Source organism: Macrobrachium nipponense, chromosome 5 (genome assembly GCF_015104395.2).
Source record: "Macrobrachium nipponense isolate FS-2020 chromosome 5, ASM1510439v2, whole genome shotgun sequence".
NCBI classification, from domain to species: domain Eukaryota; kingdom Metazoa; phylum Arthropoda; class Malacostraca; order Decapoda; family Palaemonidae; genus Macrobrachium; species Macrobrachium nipponense.
The window spans coordinates 52854096-52874370 of NC_061107.1; the positions used below are offsets into that span (position 1 = coordinate 52854096).

Here is a 20275-nt window from a genome sequence, read left to right on the forward strand (position 1 = left end):
TGAAAATCGTCTCCGTATGCCGGCCGGGGTTCGGGAGTGACGCCGAAGCAGATTTTTTTTTTTCTTTTTTTTTTTTTTCTTAAATCACAGCACACTTAGTTTTCAAGATTAAGAGTTCATTTTTGGCTCCTTTTTTTGTCATTGCCTGAAGTTTAGTATGCAACCATCAGAAATGAAAAAATATCATTATCATATATAAATATTGGGATATATGACTGCGAAAAAAAAAATTCATATACAGTGGTCCCCCGTATTCGCGGGGGATGCGTACCAGACCCCCCCCCCCCCCCCCCCCCCCCCCCCCCCCCCCCCACCCCCCCCCCCCCCCCCCCCGGGAATAGTTAGAATCCGCGATTGTTTGGAACCCCTATAAAAATGCTAAAAACAGCCTATTTTGTTAGTTAAAACTTAAGAAAAACCATTAAAAATTTTCATACTTGGTTTTTTTAATAGTTTTATCACAAAAAGTGCATTTTATGATGAAATTGATAACAAAAACCAGGAATTTGTGGATATTTCTCATAGAAAAATACCGCGAATGCGCGAATTTTCTGCGAATAATGCAGGGAAACGTTCCCGAGAGAAATCCGCGAATGTGTGAGTCCGCGAATCCGGAGAACGCGAATACGGGGGTCCACTGTATAATTGTATACAAATCGTGCTGTGAGCAAAACAGTTGAAGCTAACAAGTTAATTTTTTTTCGTTGTATTGTACACTAGATTGCAATCATTTTGGTATATAACACATTGTAAAACGATCAAAGCAACACAGAGAATATATTATCACAAAATGATGCATGAATTCGTAATGTGCGGACATAAAAAAAATGTTTTTTTCAAAAATTCTCCATAAATCGAATTGTTCTAGAGACTTCCAATTTGTTTCAAAATGAAGAGAAATGATTGAATATTACTAGACTGTAAGTTTTAGCTTACAATTCCGTTTTTCGACCATTTTGGTTGAGTAAAATTTAACCGAATGTAGAATTTTTTAATTTATCGTTATTTATATGCAAATATTTCGAAAATGAGAAAAGCTACAACCTTCAATTATATTTTGTTGTATTCTACATGAAATTGCGCACATTTTCATATATAAAACTCTATGAAACAGCTAATATGAATCGGAGCAAATATTACGAGAATGTGAAGTAAGCATTTCGGAGATTTGCGGCGGAGAATCCGCACGCGGAGGGAAGGAAAGTTTTTTCAAAAATTCACCATAAATTGAAATATTGTGCTAGACTTCGAATTTGTTTCAAAATGAAGAAAAATGATTGAATATTACTAGACTGTAAGAGTTTTAGCTTACAATTGTGTTTTTTTACCATTTCGGTAGAGTCAAAGTTAACCGCACGTTGATTTTTTTCTATTTATCGTGATTTATATGAAAATATTCCAAAAATGAAAATGCTACGACCATGAATTATTTTTTGTTGTATTCTACATGATCATACGAGAATGCGACGTAAGCATTTAGGAGATTTGCGGCGGAGAATCCGCGCATGGAGGGTAGGAAAAAAGTTTTTTTTCAAAAATTCACCATAAATCAAAATATTGTGCTAGAGACTTATAATTTGTTTCAAAATGAAGATAAATGAATGAATATTACAAGACTGTAAGAGTTTTAGCTTACAATTCCGTTTTTCAACCATTTCGGTTGAGTCAAAGTTGACCGAACGTCGCTTTTTTTCTATTTATCGTGATTTATATGCAAATATTTCAAAAATAAGAAAAGCTACGACCTTCAATTATTTTCTGTTGTATTCTACATGAAATTGCAAACATTTTCATATATACAACTCTATGAAATGGTTGCTTCCTAGCAAAGAAAGATAAAGGAAAGGAGAACGCATTTTCGAGAAGTTCGGCAGTAAGGAAGTTTTTGCGACCGTGTTGGAGGCGCCTTTTTCTCACGGCTGTTCTGGAATCGTCGGGCGTGTTGTGGAGCGCAAAAACGCCCAATGTGACATGAGAAACGCCGCAATTTCTGATGCAATACCTCGTCTAGATTCATCTAAGAATGTCTAGAAACCTCGGGAGTCTGTGACGCTCGCTGTAGGCTCCGCCCCCAGAGTACCGTATAAATACGACGGAGGAAGTAGGAGCAAACAGTGATCATAGAAGAGAGAGATCGTGAGAGAGATTTCCAGTTAGTCACAGAGAGATATCCTCAGTAAGAGCCACAGATCAGATTATCAGTGAGAGATCAGCAGCAGAGATCGTCAGAGAAAGACTAGAGACGAAAGAACATCCTACGAAGGATCAAGAGAAGAGTTGTTCGAGAGTTGGTTGGATATTGGTCTAGTCGTCTTCAGGAGTGAACGAATTATCTCGTGCTATTTCGACGTCAGAGAAGAAAAGGTCCCGCCAGAGGTTTTGGGGAATTCCTGCCTTTCAAGTAGACTAGTACCTGCAATACGGAGTCAAGAGGACGACTGCAATTGCCGCTCTACATTTATGAAGCCAGCGCGTCAAATTGCCAAATTGACTGGCAAGTAGTATTTGAATTGCCTCACTGTTCCCCCAGTTCATACAGTGTAAGATTCTGTCTTTTTATGTAAATAGGAGATACCATTCTGCATTTACCTTTGTTAGTAAGCTTGTAAATAAACCTTTGTTGTGTTAGTGTTTCTTTCTATATTCGTATCCCGTTTCAACAGTTGGTGTTTTTTTTTTTTTTTTTTTATTATTATTATTTCATATCGAACCTGAAGCGGACCTCTCTCAGAGGCCGTAACACTGTGTCTACCTTTAACCAGGATATTTCGACACCGTAACATTGTCTCCGAGATCTCAGAGTCCGTAACATTGTGGCGACCTTGCTTACTATGAGAATCAGGGCCTCTGTAACACGGTTTTTTCGCAATAACTTTTTATCTATGCATTTCATAAATATAACGCTTATTCAGAATACACATTATATGTACACATAAATTTTGACTGCATTCAGCATTACGTAGGTGAATAAATTTGGCACTTACAATGCAAAAGTGACTTTTTTTGAAGACGGGCCAACTTACTCAGAGAAAACGTTTCGAACGCACTCGTTACGTAACTTATGACAGCATTTCTTCCCTCTTTCTTGATGGATGATTGGCTATACGTAACGAAGGCTATACCTCTGGCAACAATGACAAACAAATTTAAATACAAGCAAAGCAGCACACCTTTATGAACTCTGATACCTTTCCACTGATAATTGTCATAATGGACAAACCAACAAAATATGTTAATAAATACAAAAACACTTCGATTATTAGTCTAACTCCCAAAATAAGTTCCCTAAGAAATTACAGTCTACTTTTTAGGTCACAATCAGATTGACAAGATGTAGGGAATACTAGTTGGTAATTTTAAAAAACATAGTAGACAAGCTTGATTTGATAACTGCTATATCCAATGTCAAGCAATTTTTATTTATTGGCTATCTACCTATTTACTGAAAAAAAATAGCCGGTACCGTATTTTTGCTTTAAACCTTCACCAGTAATTATCGTCAGAATGATAACTTCATGAGGCTCCACCCACTTTGGCCTCGTTATAATTCAGGATAACACTGAAGGCTTTCATGGGCATTGTTGGATTACAAAATTTAACTTCTGGCTATAAAAACTATTTCTCGAGTAGTTGTAAGAAGTGCTAAATGATCCTCAAGGATCCCAGCAGTTGGCCTAAACGTTTAATTCATGTACATTACGCATATACTGTTGCGGCAATACGTACTGCTACAGTAGTATTACTAAGCTAGCACGGATACCCCACCCACATCTATGTATCGTTCCGCCATTCATAAAGTCTTAGGGTTTCAGAGCCGATGAAACAAGGAGAATGAGTTTCTGTCTAGTGGATGGGCGGGGCAACATTTCGTCAAAAAGTGTTTACTTTGCTTACGTAATGAATGTTTTTCGACTCTTGGCTCGTAATCATTGGCCATGGCGTCGGCTAGATAATTTTTACTATATAAAAATTAAAACTATCGGGTTTAGGTTATTGAAATTAAATGCTGACAAAATTTGTATGTGGTTGTAAATATACATATGTCAACTTTCAGCTTCATCCGATGCTTTGACAAGGAGCAAAGTCCAAAAAACCGTGTTACAGAGGCCCTGAATCTCATAGTAGGCTATCAACACTTTAACAGTTTGAAACAGGGAGGATATAGAAAGAATTAGAATGAGTGAGATAGTGAAAGAGTTTATTGAGTCAGGTAAGCTACTGGGTCTAGAGGGGAATGATCTCTGTGAGTATGTTGAAAAGAAAGAAAGAGAAAAGTATGAGAGAGATGAAAGAGCGGCTGAGAGAGAAGTAATGAAAATGCAGCCAGAGAGAGAGAGAAGCAATGATAATGCAGCAAGAGAAAGAGAGAGAAGCAATGAAAATGCAGCATGAGAGAGAAATGTTGGTAATGCAGCAGGAAGAGAGAGAGAAAGAGCGTATGCATGAGTTGGAAATTGCTCGGTTAAGGGAAAGTACTCATAACAGTCGGTCAGGCGAGAACGAAAACGAAGCTGATACGTTAGGTATGAGTACAGTGCTGAAATTAGTACCAAAGTTCGACGAGGAAGATGTTACGACATATTTCATGTGTTTTGAGAAGTTAATGGAACGAGCAGGTTCTCCTAAAGAAACGTGGACTTTATATTTGCAGTCAGTTTTGAGTTGTAAGGCGCTTACTGTGTATATAGTTGCATGTCTAAGGAGGAATGTGATAATTATGATATTGTGAAAGAAACTGTTCTTAGCGCATATAGGCTAGTACCAGAGGCATACCGTAAGAAATTTAGAAATTTGAGAAAGGATGAAAATATTACGTATGTAGAATACGGTAAGAAGTTAGAGAGGCTGTTTTTTGATTGGTTAACTTCTGCTAAAGTTGATGATTTTGATAGTTTGAAGAACTTAGTGTTGTTAGAAAACCTCAAAGATAACGTATCCCCTGAGATTAAGCTTTATATAGAGGATAGGCGAGAAGTATCTTTTGCAGGAGCAACTAGGCCAGCTGACGAATATAGTCTAACTCATAATTTGAGTGTTAGTAAGAAACGAAATGATCCTTCGTCTGGTAGAGTAAAAATTTAAGCCCCCCCCCCCCCCCCATGTAAAAGGTTTCAGTCCTAGTAATAGCAATGCGAGTAAAAGTGACTATTCCTGTTATACATGCGGAAAACCTGGTCATACGTCTAAGGTTTGTAAGAGTAGAATGGCATATAGTGGCTCAGAATTAACTTGTTTCCGATGTAATGGGAAAGGGCATTTAGCGAGGAATTGTGCAGTAGAAAGGAATGACGGTAAGAAACCAGTATCTCTAGTTAACCTTTCGTCAAGTAGGGATGATGTGATGAGAGAAACTAGGAAAGTTTTTGGTGAATTTCTGTCGGAAGGCGTAGTTTCCTCTCTTGGAGGAGTAGATTCGAGAGAAGTGGTCTTGCTTTGAGACACAGGGGCCGCTGTCTCACTGATTCGAAGAGTGTGTGTGCCGAACAGGGCAGAAATCAATATGGAAGAGAAAGTCATGTAAGGTGGATTTCCTAACACTTGTGTTCTTTGTTGAAGTTGAATTTAGAAAGTCAGGTAGTGTCAGGAGAAGTAAAACTTGCAGTTGTGGACAGTTTGCCCGTCGAAGGCGTTGACATTATTGTTGGTAACGACTTAGCTTTATCCAAGAATGTGAATCCTGTTGTGAGGAATATTCCAGTGCCTGAAATGGTGGTAACTAGGTCGGGTTTAGATACAGACGTAGACTACGGTCATAATTTGTTCATGGATTCGAACGAGAGTGAGTTCATGTATTCGAACGTGAGTAAGCTCGTAGATTCAAACATGAGTGAGTTCGTGGATTCGAACGAGTGTGATAGAGGTAGCGAGGTTGATCTTGGCATGAGTGTGGCTGAGAGACCTAACTCTATCGTTAACAGTGAGAGCCAAACGGAAGGCGTAGCTGTCGAGAGTAACGTTGTAAATGTACCTGTATCTAGTCCTAGTTACATTGATGAATTAGGCTCTAACATTTTGGATAAGGATGAGCTAGTCAAGTTGCAGAGAGAGGATGAGACACTAACTCGAATTTTTTAATGTGAGCTGGATGATGATCTCGATGTGTGTAAGGAAACTTTTTGTGTAAAGGACGAAGTTTCATGTCATGTTTGCCATAAGTCAGGTAGTGAAGGGGGAATCACAGAAAAATTTGTAGTTTCTAGGAAGCTTCATGAATTAATTTTGAAGTTAGCACACGATGAGCAAGGACATATAAGAGTAAATAAAACTTTCAAGAGTATTAGTAGGGTGTACTTTTGGCCTAAAATGAAAAATGACATGAAGAGGTATGCTTTAAACTGTCATGAATATCAAATTGCAGGGAAACCGAATCAAGTAATTTCCAGAGTTACGTTGTGTAGTATTTCTTCAGTAGGCAAATCTTTTGATAATGTAATTATAAATATGTTCGGAACTTTGCCTAGAAGTAAGGGTAGAGATGATTGCATAACTAATCTTGAGTATTAAAAAAACAATTTAAATTTAAGAGATGTTTGGCAGCTATCGGAGGAGAACGGAAGCGCTTGGCACTTAGCGAAAGAAAACCCGAACGGAAGTCAAGGGGAAATTAAAGGAAAACTTGATCTTAGATCAAACAAGAGAAGTTTGTGTGTAAGAGATAAAGTTTTAGTACTAGTCCCGAGAGAAAGTCCATTTTTACCTTATAAGTTTGAAGGTCCTTTTTCAGTTTTAGAGAAGAGGGGAAATATTCATTATAGAATTATTGTGGGTAAGAGTAGAGTAAAGGCAATAAATGTAAATTTGCTTCAGAATTATAATGAAGGCCCGGTGCCGTGGCCTCCGCCCGTGTAACAGTGTTACTGAGTGAGATTAGTTTTGAGAAAAACACACGAGGTGTTTTAGTATTTATAAGTTTTAATCAGAGTTCTGAAAACGGAAAAGTAAGAGAGAAGGATAATGTTATAGTTAGTAGCCTCTCTAGAGATTTCTCAGAATGAGTAGCCTAATAACCGTTTTCTGTTATCGCACGAGTGAGTGTGGAGAAGCGTGCATGTTTGACTGGATTAAAGCTTTATGCAGAATTGTTTCCCTGCTGTTTAATTCTTGCTTCTCTTTAGAAAAAAAAATAAAATCAATCGATTTCATTTTTTTCTCTTTTGAGGGGGCGTGTGATGGTAATTGCTTCCTAGCAAAGAAAGATAAAGGAAACGAGAACGCATTTTCGAAAAGTTTGGCAGTAAGGAGGTTTTCGCGACCGTGTTGGAGGCGCCTTTTTCTCGCAGCTGTTCTGGAAACATCGGGCGCTTTGTGGAGCGCAAAAACACCCAATGTGACATGAGAAATGCCGCGATTTCTGATGCAATACCTCGTCAGGGCCAGGTGAAGAAAGAGGGTAGTCAACAACAACTAGGTGATACCCTCTCCCCTATCAATCCTTCTGGCTGCAATCCTGTTGGATCTTCGTACAGGTTGTTGCAACATTACATGAAGTCCTTCATCCAAGGGCGTAGATTGGGCACCATTATCATACTCCCCCGGGGCAGCGGTTACCTGGACTGGAAGAGGCAAGGCAGAGGCAGCATCAGGAGAGGGAAAAACAGAGCCTGTCCTACAGTTAAAATCTTTTAAAAACATACTAGTAATATAAAAATTAACAAATGGGTCTTCGTTGACAAAAGACTTGTTTCCTTTGAATGATTCTCCCAAACTTATAGCAGCTCCCTCGACTAGTCGTCTGACATTTACATTGTTACTTTTAAAGATAATTTTAGCCTCGTTCCAGTTGGGTCTATGATCATTCCTGAATGCATGTCTTTTGTCAACAAAGACCCATTTGTTAATTTTTATATTACTAGTATGTTTTTAAAAGATTTTAACTGTAGGACAGGCTCTGTTTTTCCCTCTCCTGATGCTGCCTCTGCCTTGCCTCTTCCAGTCCAGGTAACCGCTGCCCGGGGGAGTATGATAACGGTGCCCAATCTACGCCCTTGGATGAAGGATTTCATGTAATGTTGCAACAACCTGTATGAAGATCCAACAGGATTGCAGCCAGAAGGATTGATAGGGGAGAGGGTATCACCTAGTTGTTGTTAACTACTCTCTTTCTTCACCTGGCCCATTAACGAGCTAACGACCATTGTCAACGATCTTCAACGTCTCGTTTTTTAAATTTACCTCTGTACTTGTCGTAACTTATTGTTCATTTGGACTGAAGATGAACCCAGGGAAGGGTTCGAAAGCTTTCTGTAAAGTTCAAAATTATACACAGACTTTTTACACTGTATTATTGTGGACCCTTTAGAACATTATATATACTCTCGTGATAGAGAGTTTTTCCCTAATATTATTATTTGAAAGTATTAAAAACATATAGTACACGTACTATAAAAATTCTTGAGTCTCAGTAACGAGAGAGAGAGAGAGAGAGAGAGAGAGAGAGAGAGAGAGAGAGAGAGAGAGAGAGAGAGAGAGAGAGAGAAATTGCGTGAACACTTGGTGGCAACAACACAACAGCTCCTCCCCTCCAGTCCCATTACTTGATAACTGACAGCTTTAGTACCTGGAGTTAGAGAGAGAAGACTGGGATTTCCTTCATTCTTACATAATTTTTCAAATTTATAAACCAAAGCCTTACAAATTCACATTAGTATTTTCTTTAATGAACTGATATTATTGCTGTATACATTAATATAAGTATTTGAAAATAGTAAATCATTTATTTATCATACAAAAAAAACACATCCTGTAGGAGAGAGAGAGAGAGAGAGAGAGAGAGAGAGAGAGGAAGAGAGTAGATGAGAGAGAGGAGAGAGAGAGAGAGAGAGAGAGAGAGAGAGAGAAATTACTATTTTTATTATTATGTGATATCATTTAATCTTACTGAACTTACTAATCAATATTAGTATTTGAAAATTACTAATATTTTGTACCATAAAAATGTATTTAGTCATGAAAATAACATCAAAATACACTAATTAGTGATTATTTTCGCCGGAAAAATCCCGCGAATAGGCGAATCCCCCACAAATAATGGGTAGACATGGCCCAGAGAGAAATCCGGGAATCAGCAAGTCCGCATATCCGGAGAATGCGAATACAGTGGTCCCCCCGTATTCGCGGGGGATGCGTACCAGACCCCCCCCGTGAATAGTTAGAACCCGCGAATGTTTGGAACCCCTATAAAAATGCTAAAAACAGCCTATTTTATTAGTTAAAACTCAAGAAAAACCACTAAAAATTTTCATACTTGGTTTTTTTAATAGTTTTATCACAAAAAGTGCATTTTATGATGAAATTGATAAAAAAAACAGGAATTTATGGAAATTTCTCATAGAAAAATACTGTGAATGTGCGAATTTTCCGCGAATAATGCAGGGAAACGTTCCTGAGAGAAATCCACGAATGTGTGAGTCCGCGAATCTGGAGAACGGGAATACGGGGGGTCCACTGTACAGGGGTCCAGTGTATTTGTGGAAAAAGTTATAGGCCTACTCGGCAAAAAATTTTGAATCATGCGCCTTGAGGGATGCTGGGAGTTTGCGGATCAAGCTGTTGTTTTGTTTACAAGAGTTATCCAGGCAGACGCGCACGAATTTCTTTCTTCTTGCACTAAAAAACATCAGTGACATCTCAGAAATTATTTCGTCACTTTGTCGTAATTTTTGCACCGTTTTGTATTAGCCGTTACATAGTTTTATATATGAAAATGTGCGCAATTTCATGTAGAATACAACAAAAAACAACCCATGGTTGTAGCTTTTATCAATTTTGAAATATTTTCATATAAATCATGGTAAGTGCCAAAATTTCAACCTTCGGTCAACTTTGACTTGATCGAAATGGTCAAAAAACACAATTGTAAGCTAAAACTCTTACATTTTAGTAATATTCAATCATTTACCTTCATTTTGCAACAAATTGGAAGTCTCTAGCACAATATTTTGATTTATGGTGAATTTTTGAAAAAAAACTTTTTCCTTACATCCGCGTGGTATCTGCCGAAAAAATCAGAAATTCTTTCGTCAGATTGTCGTAATGTTTGCACCGTTTTATATTAGCCGTTAAATAAAATTTTATATATGAAAATGTGTGCATTTTCATGTAGAATACAACAAAAAACAACTCACGGTTGTAGTTTTATCAGCTTTGAAATATTTTCATATAAATAACGATTAGTGCCAAAATTTCAACCTTCGGTCAACTTTGACTCAACCGAAATTATTGAAAAACAAAATTGTAAGCTAAAAGTCTTACATTCTAGTAATATTCAATCATTTACCTTCATTTTTCAACAGATTGGAAGTCTCTAGCACAATATTTTGATTTATGGTGAATTTTTGAAAAAACTTTTTCCTTACGGCCGCACGGTAACTCTGCCGAAAAAATCAGAAATTCTTTCGTCAGATTGTCGTAATGTTTGCACCGTTTTATATTTGCCGTTACATAGTTTTATGTATGAAAATGTGCGTAATTTCATGTAGAATACAACAAAAAAACAACTCATGGTTGTAGCTTTTATCAGTTTTGAAATATTTTCATATAAATAACGATAAGTGCCAAAATTTCAACCTTTGGTCAACTTTGACTCGACCGAAATGGTAAAAAAACACAATTGTAAGCTAAAAGTCTTACATTCAAGTAATATTCAATCATTTACCTTCATTTTGCAACAAATTGGAAGTCTCTAGCACAATACATATTTCAATTTATGGTGAATTTTTGAAAAAAAAACTTTTTCCTTACATCTGCTCAGTAACTCTGCCGAAAAAATCAGAAATTCTTCCGCCAGTTTGTCGTGTTTGCTGTAATGTTTGCACCGTTTTATGTTAGCAGTTACATAAGGTTTTATATATGAAAATGTGCGCAATTTTATGTAGAATGCAACAAAAAATAACTCATAGTTGTAGCTATTATCAGTTTTGACACTTACAGTCTAGTAATATTCAATCGATTACCTTCATTTTGCAACAAACGGGAAGTGTGTCTAGCACAATATTTAGATTTATGGTGAATTTTTGAAAACAACTTTTTTTTTTTACGTCCGTGTGTTACGAATCCATGCATCATATTGTGATAATATTTTCTCTGTGTTGCTTTGATCATTTTACAATTTGTTATAAACCAATATCATTGCAATTTAGTGTACAATACAACTAAAAAAATGAACTCATTAGCTTTAACCGTTTTGCTCACAGCGTGATTTGTATACAATCATATATGAAATTTTTTTGCTCTGTCATATATTCCAATCTTTATATATGATAATGATATTTTGTTTTCATTTCTGATGGTTGTATACTAAACTTCAGGCAATGGCAAAAAAAGGAGCCAAAAATGAACTCTTAATCTTGAAAATTAAGCATGCTGTGATTTTTTGAAAAAAACTTTTTTTCCAATTCAGCGCTCACTCCCGAACGCCGCCAGCATACGGGAGACACTTTCAGAAATACCGGCTCGGCATTTAAGGGTTAATATTCATGGGTCAAAATAGTGACCAATTTATTTACTGTACGTGCATGTCGATTTGATACAATGAATTACATATTTCAACACTGGGTCTAATTTGTTACTACAATGTTCATTGTTCCATATATTCTGCTATTTTATTCACTAAAGTATTTCACACAAGTAGTCTAACCAACTAATAAGGGTTTGACTCTAAAAACGCTAAAACTATGAAAAAGACGGTTATCAACCTTTGAAGATGGGTTCCCCTTAAGTATTCCCATATATTCATTCCCATAGCCAAATTTTACAGAAAAATGTGTGGCAACCACCAATAAATTATTAAACTTCAGTCATACAGCACTTAGCTTACCTGGGTCAGTATATCCAACTCCAAAAAGCGTCCAATTTGGTATATTTCCATGGCTTCCTCCACAACAGTCATATGAGTCCTCCCTGTCTGCACAATACTCTGGGCCTCACTTAGACTATTAGTACTCGTAGAATCTCTTATAATGCATGAAAGGTCCAGAGTATCTAAATACACCGCATGAAGCAACACTCGAGCATATCTCTTCGGTATCACACCTTCATCTAACACTATTCTGGTAGGCTGAGGAATACCCCTGTCATACATGTCCTCACTGAATCGTTGTCTGCGTTGTATGAGGCTTCTGAAGAATGGTGATCGAGCGCTGAGGATTGCTTTGTGGCAATACAATTCTAACCGATTATGAAATCCATAATCAGAGGGGCCAGCTTCTCCACTTTGATCAGACTGGTTCATGTCTCCGCTTGCTGAAAACACTAACACACAATCGGCATAATCTCCAGATTCAAGCAGGTACCGTAAATCACACTCAAGAGCATTAGGCGTCCCAAATTCTTCACAAAGCTGCATCAACATGTCTAAATTACTAAGACCCATCTGGGCTTTACTCGTTCCATCATATGCGTTGAATTCCCCAGTGTACAGGTACCGTAACAGAGCACTAAACATCGGGATATCTATGCCAGGAGTCCGTATATCTACCCCAATTTGGGCCCCATATCCAGGTATCTTCTTAAGCACCTCCTGCAACATGAATGTTATTGAAATAAAAAATACCATGAACACGAATTAATTGAATATATATGTGTACTATACCTTGAGGTTGTAATTAATTCTAGCATGCAGTATTATTCACAATTACAGACTTTATGACATACCACAAATAACTAATAAGATATAGCATTTTCAAAATAAATACTACGCAGTACTGCACTACCTGGAAATATGGACATCGCACACTCAGGATGGCCCGATGCACAGGAAAAATGGCTCCCTGAAACACCAGATCAACATCCGTACAATATTTATAATCAAACAGGTCACTCAGATCTTGCTTGTATGTTGGAGCTGGAGGTCGAGCCAAGTCCGCCTGTAAAACAATATAAATGTAAGTTCAGAATCACTCTTGCTCCCTTAGGATGATACTTGACAACTTTTACAGAGAATAAGATACAACTACAGAATTCTGAAATAAAATATAATTACTACTATGAAAAAAAATCCTTGAGCTTTTATAAAAGATAAGCAAGACTCTCAGTCTAAAAACTGAGAGTTAAAATATCAATAACATCCATAAACCATTTATGTAAGTGAACAATTATAATAATTAAGCAAGCTTGAGAAGGTACAAGACACAAAATTTTCAATTACCATACACAGCAGATTTTACAAGAAATTACTGCCAAAATTACTACTGAATTAAAATTATTTAAAAAAATAAAAATTGCAATAAAAGCATCAACCAAAAAGTACCTGCTAATAATGGTTACATTCACCAAGCATCCATGGAAGAAAAGCAAAGTTGTATTATTATTATTATTTCAGTAGATGAAACCTATTCACATGGAACTTGAAATTAAAACTTTCAAAGAATGTTGGTTTCAATCTCCAACCACAGACCCCTCACGGCAGCAGTAACTGATCATGATACAGAGCCAGTAATTTTTCACCACCTTGGAGGAGGTGCAAACCAGTGACATCTAAGTGGCATGTCACAACACTAGCTGCCATATCAGCAGACCATAAGATGAAAAACTCCAAAGTAGGCAACTTGTAAAGGAGCAGTCACCAACACTTTATGCAATGTTTCTTTGTAGGCCAATTTCTAAAGTCTGAATGGTTCACTATGACCTATGCATAATTCAAAGTGGTATTTTCATAATAAAATTAAGTTTCATAAACATTTACCAAGTAATTACATAGCCAGACTTTTCCATTTACGTGGCAGCTTGAATTTTAAATTCACAGTAGTGTTTCTATTGTTTTTGTGTAGGTGACTACCCCACCCACTATTGGGGAACAAAAGGTAGAACAAAACCAGAGAAAAATAACTTCTTTTGTGCTTTTACATCCATGAGAGAGGGAGGAGGGAGGGCTCTGGTCTGTAACTACTTGGTAAGTATATATGGGACTTAATTCTATTATGAAAATACCATTTTCATAAAAGTAACTTACCAAATAATTACATAGCTGAATCCCACATTGATAGGAGGTGGGATCTATGAAGATGAATTTTAAACATAAAATCTGTTAGCATTGGTAAAATTCCTTGTTGTTTCCTTATCTGGTAAGAGCGATCATTACTGCAAGTAATTACTGCCTCTAGTCGGTGCTCATCTTGACCTGTAGGGACTTAGTGGCATAGCTACCAGTAGTCTCTATTTCTAAGTGGGTGCTTTGGAGTAAAGGAGTACTATTCCAATTACTCCCAAAGCATAAGAGTAACTGCCATGCCCTGGTTGAAGTACCAAGACAAAAAAGACCAGACAAAGCTGTCACCTACATAAAATAAATTAAAAAGCTGATAACCGAAATTCAAAGTCTACAGGGGGCGGCAGTCCACCTTACGATGCCCTAGACTGGTTAACTCCACCTTGTGTCATGACCAAATATTTAACTCTAATATGTAATAACTCTTTAATGAAAATGTGGAATTTCATTTACCTAATCCTTTACTATGGTCTGTAGGTAGTTCTACAAATTTTTAATGCCCGATTCGATGAACTTACAAGTAAACCTTGGCCTAAGGAGCGAGAGAAAGAAATTTCCTTTTTCAGAACGCTTAACAATGTAAATTTTCAACTCTTTATCTATTCTATCTTCTAGCTAAAGTTAAAAAAGTAAAAGGGAATAAAAGTATTGTTAGTAAAGTTATAATTGTTACTTAAAAGGCATGCAGCCATAAACAACTGAATAAAAACAGTTGTTTTGCTACTAACAACCTAATCAGATAACAACAGCTGTTTTGGTTGCATTTCAGCCATCATGCAATAAAAAAAAAATTACCCTAGTTGTGTTACAAACGATGTTAAGTAGAATAGGACTGATATATTTTTACACTATACCTTTATTCACTATGGAGAAAATATTAGCAAGGAAATACATTGATAAATTTTGATAAATTTAAACTGCAGTTGTCGCTAAAGCTGAGAAAACAATGTTCACACTGCTAATGACTATAAATTATCATGCATCAGCAGCATGGATGAAACTCAACCATGAATAATTGTGGAGAAAGAAGTAAAAAAGTATTTCAATAAAAAACACTGGACATGAAAGAACACATTTATTTTACTGTTGTTTTCATGCTGGTAAGAGATAAATACGTAAAGTTCATATGATGAAATAGTAGGGTGAAAATAGTGAATGGAATCTGTTAATCTTTAAAAAAAAAAAAAAAAACAACATGCTTCCAATGTCAGCTATTAACGCAAAAAAATAAATAAATAAATAAATTTAGTTCACATCAAGAAGTATTTAAGTAATATTCAACTTTAAACACACTTCACATAAAAATAACCTTGTCCCACATAAATAGTATTTCCAGAGAATTATTTACGCTACCTAGAAGCAAGAAAATCGCTCCGAATTGAGTTAAATATGGCAAAATAATTTATCTTTGCCCTCAACTGATTTTTCCAAACCAAAAAATAAGCCCCATAAAACTGAAGCATAGATAACTGATCCCACCAATAAGCGGGGGCTGCCTGTATAATGAGCCGGTTCTCAACTATTAGCCCTAATCTCAGCTCTTAAGGCCGTCTTCCTTTTCCTATCTCTATCTAGCTTCTCTAAATGAAAGTTTAATAGCTACTCGAGCCTTTCACCCCAATCCTCACGTTCGTCACGTCAGATCCTTTGAACAAACTTGTCCTCTACAATTTGAGCAGATAGTTTTACAACCCTCCCTACAACCCAATGCTGGAGGAACTAGAGTCCGACAACGTTAAAAGTCACAAATTGCAATAAACTGTCTAAAATAAGCAGTAAAGGCTACCAGAGAAGCGAATACATTACCGAATCCTGGAAGGATATTCCCAAAACAGCAATGAAATTCTAAACACAGCTGCTACAAACATCTGATGATGTATCAAAGGCTGGCAAAAAAGAAGTGATTTTATCTGTTTATTGTACCTATTGTGTCCCCAATAGTGGGTGGGGTAGTCACCTACATTAAAAACAATAGAAGCGCTACCACAACTTTCAAATTTAAGTTGACATGCTTGTGGAACAGTATAGGTATGTAATTATTTGGTAAGTTACTTATATGAAGATAAATTTTTTGGTCAGCCTAAGAAGTTTGTTTGGACAGGACCATCTGAGCATTATGGCATTCTTGTTGTACAGTACAGGTGGCCCTTGGTTAGAGGCAGGGGTTCCGTTCCTGGCCGCCGACACTAAGTGATTTTCGACACAAAGCGATTTTAAAGCCCACAGCCGCCACACACCTAGACCAGTCAAACGGCGCTGTAATCCCACAATGGCGCAATAAGTATATTTATGCAGTATAGTACATTGCAGTATTATAAATACAGTAGTACCTCGAGATACGAAATTAATCCGTTCCGAGGCGCCTTTCGTATCATGAGGTTTTCATATCTTGGACCACATTTTACATGTAAAATGGCTAATCCATTCCAAGCCCTCCAAAAACACCCCAGTAAATTTCATAATAAAGCTAAATTGACCTATAAACAATGAAATACTACAACAATTTGGACCATTCAATACATAACTTGATAATAAAAATGCAAAACCTGTAAATAAAGTGTATATTAGTGTACAAGAAATATTATTTCTGTAACGTAAAATGTGGAAGCTTACCTTTCAAGTGAGGCTATCTCTGAAAGTGGCGGCAGAGGAGGAGGAGGACAAACGGCATGCGCTTTTTTCTGTGAATTTCAACTTTCTTGGTACCCATGACTACGTTATCTTGTACGTAATTTACGTATAAGTTACACAATAAAGTTTTCGCACAACACGATAATACGTACTGCAACGAAATCACTAACAAATTTACGTTACTAAACGAAATCGTTGGACCAAACGAATGCCGCGTGCGTACGATAAAGATGCTGGTACGAAGTGGCCGTGGTAGGCACGTCACCACGTACGTATCAGATGCATGATGGGAGGGATGCTGTCCAATAGGAGAGAAGGATCTCATGGCGGTGACTAGCATCAGGAACCAATGGGAGAGCAGGAGGATGGTGGCGAGTCTACTAGTACTAAGATGGTGGCACGCAGCGCGAGTTTCAAAATTGTTATCCGGGCGAATCTCAGACTTTCAGAAACCTTTCGTATCTTGAAAACTTTTCGTATGTAGAGCCGTTAAATTTTTCGCATTGGCTTTCGTATCTCGAGTTTTTTGTAAGTGAGCTTTTCGTATCTCGAGGTACCACTGTACAAAGATTTTTTTGGCTCTACATACGAAAATCTGTTAATCTTTTAACAAGGTTACGAAAGGTTGCTGTAAAGTACTGAGATTCGCCCGGACCACCGATAACAATTTTAAAACTCACGTGCTGCTAACTGAGTAGACCCGCCACCATCCTCCCGCTCTCCCATTGGTTTTTGATGCTAGTCACCGCCATAAGATCCAGCTCTCCTATTGGTCAGCATCTCTCCCATCAGGCATCTACCTTAAGGTATTCTTCGGTCACTCCGAAGCAGCATCGTTTGTGTACACACACGGAATTCGTTCGTTCTATATGATTTCGTTTATTAACGTTAGTGATTTATCGTGTTGTGTGAGAACTTTACTACATACGTATACTACATAACTTGATTACGTACTGTATAAACGTAGTCATGGGTCCCAAGAAAGTTGCTGAAGTTCACGGAAAGAAGAGGATGCTTTCTATGGAGACGAAGATAGAGATCATTAAAAAATATGAAGCTGGCAAGCGGTTGAGTGTGATCGCTAAGGAATATGGCCGAAATCCGTCGACGATAGGCACCATCCTTAAGTAGAAGGAAGCCATCAAAGCCGCTACACCTTCCACAGGCGTGACTATTTTATCTAGCAAGAGGAGCCACGTGCACAACGAGATGGAGAGGCTGCTTCTTGTCAGGATAAAAGACAAAGAAATCACTGGTGATACAATAACCGAGACGGCAACCTGCCACAAGGCCAGTGCTATTTTCGGCGATTTGATTGCCCAGGCCAAAGACGACGGAAGAGAAGGGACATCGACGCCAACCCCAGACTTCAAGGTTTCGCATGGGTGGTTTGAAAAATTCCAAAAACGGACTGGCATCCATTTGGTGGTGCGGCATGGGGGGGCGGCCCGCTCGGACACGAAAGAGGCCGAAGCCTTTATTAAGACATTCGACAAGATGACAATCAACGAAGGCTACAGTTCTCAGCAAGTCTTCAACTGTGATAAGACTGGCCTTTTTTGGAAAAAAAATGCCTCGTCGGACATACATCATGGAGGAAGAGAAGAAGCTACCCAGGCATAAGCCTATGAAAGACAGGCTTACGCTCGCACTTTGTTCCAACGCCAGTGGGGATTGCAAGGTGAAGACCCTACTTGTCTATCATTCCAAGATTCCTCGAGCCTTCAAGGCCCACAAAGTGCTAAAGGAGAAGCTTCCAGTGGTGTGGAGGGCTAATGCGAAAGCCTGGGTAACGAGACTTTTGTTCACTGAGTGGGTAGTAATTCTGTTTTTTGGCCCGACAGTGAAGAAATTCTTGTAAGAGAAGCCCCTCCCTCTGAAATGTCTGCTGTTGTTGGACAATGCCCCTGCTCACCCTCCTGGCCTCGAGGAAGATATCCTAGCAGAGTATTCTTTTATCAAGGTTCTTTATCTTCTGCCTAACACCACCCCTCTCCTCCAGCCCATGGACCAGCAAGTGAATCGAACTTCAAGAAGCTGTATACGAAACATCTTTTCAAGAGATGTTTCGACATCACAGATACCACAAACCTCACTTTGCGTGAATTTTAGAAGGAGCATTTCGATGTTGTGATATGCATCCAACTCATCGATCAAGCTTGGCAGAAGGTATCGATGCGAACCTTGAATTCTTCGTGGAGGAAACTCTGGCCTGATGCCGTATCCGCCCGAGACTTCGAGGGATTTTGACGTGGGCGAAGCTGGTGCAGATTCAGAAACAGTTGACGATCCTGAAACTGTTTCGCAATCAGATCTTGACGATATCGTTGCACTCGGCAAGTCCATGGGGCTGGTCGTCGACGAGGACAACATCAATGACCTTCTCGAGGAGCACCAAGAGGAGCTTACAACGGATGACCTGAAGGAGTTGGAGGCCATGCAACATAACATCGTTCAAGAAAAGTTCTCTAGCAGCGGCGAGGAGGAGGACGACCACCCTATGACAACGGTAGAAATTAAGGATGCTCTAGCTGCTTTTCATAAGGTGCAATCATTTGTAGAAAAGACACACCCCGAAAAGGCTTAGACAGGTCGTATGCTTGCACAGTTCGATGAAGTTTGCCTGAGTCGTTTCAAGAACATTGTGAAAAGTATGCAGAAGCAATCTTCCTTGGTTAGTTATTTTTTAAAGAGGAATTGAAATTTCGTAAAAAACGTAAAGTATAAAAAAGTTAAAAAATGTGAAAATCATAGACAAAAAAAAAAAAAAATTTATTTTAAGTTTTTTGTAAAGTTAAGTGTTACGGTTTTGTGCCATTTGTTAATGTGTTACGGTTTTGTGCCATTTGTTAATGTGTTTTGTAAAGTTAAGTGTACGTACTAACAAGTTTTCTGCCGTTTGTCCTCCTCCTCTGTCGCCACTTTCGGAGATAGCCTCACACGAAAGGTAAGCTTCCATATTTTACTACATACGTACGTATGTATGTATACAGTGTTTCTTGTATACCATGTACACTAATATACTTTATTTACAGGTACTACGTAGTACATATTAGTAGTATGTATTAAGTTAGGTATTGAATGGTCCAAATTGTTGTATTTCATTGTTTATTGGTCAATTTAGCTTTATTATAAAAAAATACTGGGGTGATTTTGTAGGGCTTGGAACGAATTAGGCAATTTACATGTAAAATGTGGTTCAAGATACGAAAAGCTCAGGTTACGAAGGCCGCCTCGGAACGGATAAATTTCATATGTCAAGGTACCACTGTAATAAGGTTTTGTACCTACAGTGTACAGGTAGCTGTAGTGTTCAAGTTACAATAATTCGTCTTACGATAATCCGATTTTATGAGAGACCAAATTACAATAGCCTAACTTTATCCCACCTTCTAGTTACATAAGTTCAAAAACAGCAAAAGAGAATGATGAAAGTATGGTTTTAACGTTAAACTTGTTGCGTAAATGTGTATAGCCACGAACAACCGAACGAGAAACTTTTTTTTTTCTCTAAGTACAACTGAATTTGATAACATCCGTTTGGCTTGTATTTCAATCATAGTACTATAGACACTATTACCGTAGTTGTTATAAATGATGTTATGTAGAATAGAACTGAGATATCTTAATGTAATAACTTTATTCGCTATAGATCAAAGA

The 20275-nt window shown here is 37.8% G+C and overlaps 1 protein-coding gene across 3 annotated transcripts in view; it reads right to left on the reverse strand.

Annotated features, from left to right (window-relative positions):
* The window catches only part of LOC135215300 (BTB/POZ domain-containing protein 7-like), a 295047-nt gene that overhangs the window by 133345 nt on the left and 141427 nt on the right, over positions 1-20275 (reverse strand). For all 3 annotated transcript variants that reach the window (XM_064249859.1, XM_064249857.1, XM_064249858.1), the window contains exons 4-5: positions 12711-12863; positions 11816-12517 (exon numbers count right to left, since the gene is read on the reverse strand). In XM_064249859.1, coding sequence (XP_064105929.1) covers positions 11816-12517; positions 12711-12863 — 855 coding nt within the window. The remainder of the gene's footprint in view (positions 1-11815; positions 12518-12710; positions 12864-20275) is intronic.